This window comes from Nicotiana tabacum, unplaced genomic scaffold (assembly GCF_000715075.1).
Source record: "Nicotiana tabacum cultivar K326 unplaced genomic scaffold, ASM71507v2 Un00002, whole genome shotgun sequence".
Classification (NCBI taxonomy): domain Eukaryota; kingdom Viridiplantae; phylum Streptophyta; class Magnoliopsida; order Solanales; family Solanaceae; genus Nicotiana; species Nicotiana tabacum.
Window position 1 is genome coordinate 2,005,428 of NW_027438240.1, and position 3,699 is coordinate 2,009,126.

The 3,699-nt window shown below is 29.5% G+C and overlaps 1 protein-coding gene across 1 annotated transcript; it reads left to right on the forward strand.

The window, feature by feature from the left end:
- The first annotated feature begins 204 nt into the window (after positions 1-204).
- On the forward strand, positions 205-1,065 carry LOC142178842 (uncharacterized). Its single transcript, XM_075248593.1, has 2 exons — positions 205-398; positions 528-1,065. Exons 1-2 carry the CDS (start codon positions 205-207, stop codon positions 1,063-1,065), a joined length of 732 nt encoding a protein of 243 aa, XP_075104694.1.
- The last annotated feature ends 2,634 nt before the right edge of the window (positions 1,066-3,699 follow it).

A 3,699-nucleotide genomic window follows, 5' to 3' on the forward strand; every position in this document is an offset into this window, starting at 1 on the left:
ATGAGTTCAAATATGTTGTAATAACTCATGAAGTTAATGAAGGAAAGTATATTAAGTGGTGCAAGAATGATAACTCAAGAGTGAAAGCAACTTGTGGTCATCCAGATTGCAAATGGAAGATTCTAGCATCAAGAATGTATCGAGATAGAACATTTCAGATCAGAACATACAATCCCACTCATGATTGTAAGATTTGAGGATAGTATGGTTGACATCTTTGATATAGATTCAGAAGCTGCTCATTGGCTCAAGAAAAAGTCACCTACTGAATGGTCTAAATCTCACTTTCCTGAAACTGTAAAATGTGATACCTTACTTAATAATATGTGTGAATATTTTAATAACATGATCATTGAGGCTAGAGATAAGCCGATTATCACTCTATTAGAGAAGATAAGGTATCATCTTATGACAAGGATGCAAGCAAATAGGGATAAAGGTACCAAGTAGAATGATGGTGATATTTACCCTAAGATTAAGGATGTATTGCATAAAAATCAAGCTAAAGCAGTTGAATTTATTCCCAGGAAGTCAAATGAATGGAATTATGAGATAATAGGAGCAAGCATAATGAACAACTGGGCTGTGAATTTGCTAAATAGAAAATGCAGTTGTAGAAAATGGGATCTAACAGGAATTCCTTGCAAGCATACCATTGTCGCGATTTGGACTAAACATGATGACATTAATTCATATGTGGATGATTGTTATAAGGTAGAAACTTATAGAACGATTTATAAATTTTCTATTCTACCTATGAATGGTCAAGAGATATGGCCTAAGTTGAATAATGTTCCTCCTTTGCCTCCACGATTGGAAAGACAAAGTACCAAAGGAAGAAAACAAAAGCTTCGCAAAAAAGAGCCTGATGAAGTTGGAGCAAGTAGACAAAAAATGAAAAGGAAGCAAACAAAATTGTATTGTAGCTTATGCCATAATCCAGGCTATAAGAAAAGAACCTGCAAGTTAAATCGCGTGTATCCATATTCTCATGATGATGAGATGGTGCGACAAGAATCCTCATTTCCTACTGCATCTTCTGTTCATGTAAAGCTTCCGGTATGAGTTTATTACACATATTACTTTATTTAATTATATTAATAATACGGTAACGATATTTTTTTTTAATTGTAGGTAAGAAGAGGGCCTGTCAGCTAGGACCATATGAAAGCAACTCAAGAAAGTAGAGTGATTGGAGATATATTTTTTGATATGTAAGTTTCTGCTTAAAAGGATTGGTTGTTGCTGTTGTAAGCAAATTTTGACCTAAGAAATGATTTACAGAACCCATAAGGAAATCATTTGAGAAGCTTCAGGCAATCACCGTTAGAAAATTTGACCATTAATTATAAGTTATTTTGACCTAAGAAATGAAGAAGCAAGAAGAAAATAAAACGTTCCTCAATCAAGAAAGAAGGAGAGCAATGTTAGATGAATTCTCTACATATTATAGTTAATTTAAAAATATATGTTTCCTACATTAATTACTCTTTGGGTAAAGGTGGGGTTATCACTATTTTGAACTAATCAAATTTACAGAACCCATAAGGAAATTATTTGAGAAGCTTCAGGCAATCATCGTTAGAAAATTTGCCATTTTCGTTAGTTTTTAAGTTGGTTCTGTTAGTGAGACCAAATGTGCACTACTTTAGCAAAGTTAAAGGATTAAAGATGCTCTGGGTTATATTTGAAGGACAAAAATGAACCTACTCCAATAGATAAGGGATAATTTTAGTCAAAAACTCAAGTTTGAATCTCAATTTTGAGATGATTTGGTGGAGTTTTATTGTGGTTTGAATTGAAAATTCGAAGCAGAAGATGGATATGAAAAAAATAATAGGTGTATCACACTGTATATCACATATGTATCTTATTTATATCAAATGTGTATCACATTTATATCCATGTATACCTGCGTGTAAGATACATGCGTGATAGATGTGTCGCAGAAAAAAAATTAAACTATATTTTAACTGCGAACTTTGATACCAAATATGTCCCAACCACCTCTAAATGTTTTCAATGAATCTCAACCATAGCCATTAAAAAAAAGTCTTTTTTTGTTAGATTTTTGGAATATTTGTATATATATATATATATATATATATATATATATATATATATATATATATATATATATTTAATATTTTTGTATTTCATCACCTTATTTGCTACCTCATCCATGAAATTTCATTTCCGTTTTGTATCTAATGTTGCTAATCGCGCTTATAAAATATGGAAGGAGATCTTTATGTGTGCTTCTTGGAGAGAAAGAACCTTATTTCTTTGGGTTTTAAATTTTTATATGTGTTTGGCTAGTTCCAATAAGTTTAAGATTATTTGGTAGAGATTGGTAAGTTGGGACTTTTCTAAGACATTTCTGTAAGATTCCATATTTTGTAACTACTCATATTGGAATGTCTTTTGTATAAATAAGGATAATTAGGGCTTAATAAGTTATAACTGATATATAATCTATTTATATAAACATTAATCTCCTTCCATTTTATGTAAGCAAAAAATTATTGATTATTATTATTATTATTATTATTATTATTATTATTATTATTATTATTATTATTATTATTATTATTATTATTATTATTATTGTGGATCGGGTTGAAATAACATTCGAAATATTTTCCTAGGCCAAAACCTTTTGATGTTTAATTGTAAAATTTTCATGTGCCACTTGGATCTGTACCCACTTTTTAAAAAAAAATTAACTGATACACAATTTTTAGTAACTTCAGATACATACATTTTTCTCTTCTTCACTGCTGCTTTCTTCTTCTTTGTGTTTAGAATTTTTTCTTCTTCCTCTTCTTAGTTGCAAAATGGATCTATTAAATTTGTTGTTTTAACAATTTGATGATTGGATTTGTTATTTATGATGTTTCAATTTTGAACCCATTTGGAGTAGATTTGGGTATTGAATCGTATGTTGGATTGTTGCAATTCGAAAAACAAGTTTATATTTCAAAACTTCAGATTTTGAATCTGAAGTTGTACTGAAAAATTGAATTACTTGAGATTCGAATTTCTGAAGTTACAATTGAAAGATAGAATAACTTTATATTCGAAATCTGAAGTTGTTTTGAAGAGCTTGAACTACTTAATATTTGAATTTCTGGAGTTGTAGTTGAAAGATATAAGTATTTCAAATTTAATTTCTGAAGTTGTATCGAAAAGATTGAATAATTTCATATCTGAACGGGTACACTTTATAAAGTTTTGTGTAATATAGTATAAATTGGCCGATATATATGCAAATGCCCCTTCACTAATTCCTATTATGAGATTGGCCCAAAATTCCCAATAAATCAAGTTAGCGTTTGGTCATAAATTTCCAAAATTGTTTTGAAAAATCTGATTTGGGTGAAGTTTGGTTTGAAGATAAAAATGTGTTTGGACATCAGTTTTCAAAACATATTTCCCAAATTTATTTTGTAAAAACATGAAACATGACTTATACCCACAAGTTCTAAAAACTATCACAAATACCCAACAGTACCATTATCAATAGCATTTATTACATTATCGCAAATCATAGTCCCGAACATAAATAAATTTGGTACAAAATTATCATTTTTATAATAAATTACATGATACACTATGAGATGACCGAGAAGACGAAACAATATTATTACAAAATAATAAATGGTGGGCTCTTTTATAAAATATAAAAATTTGGGGTAA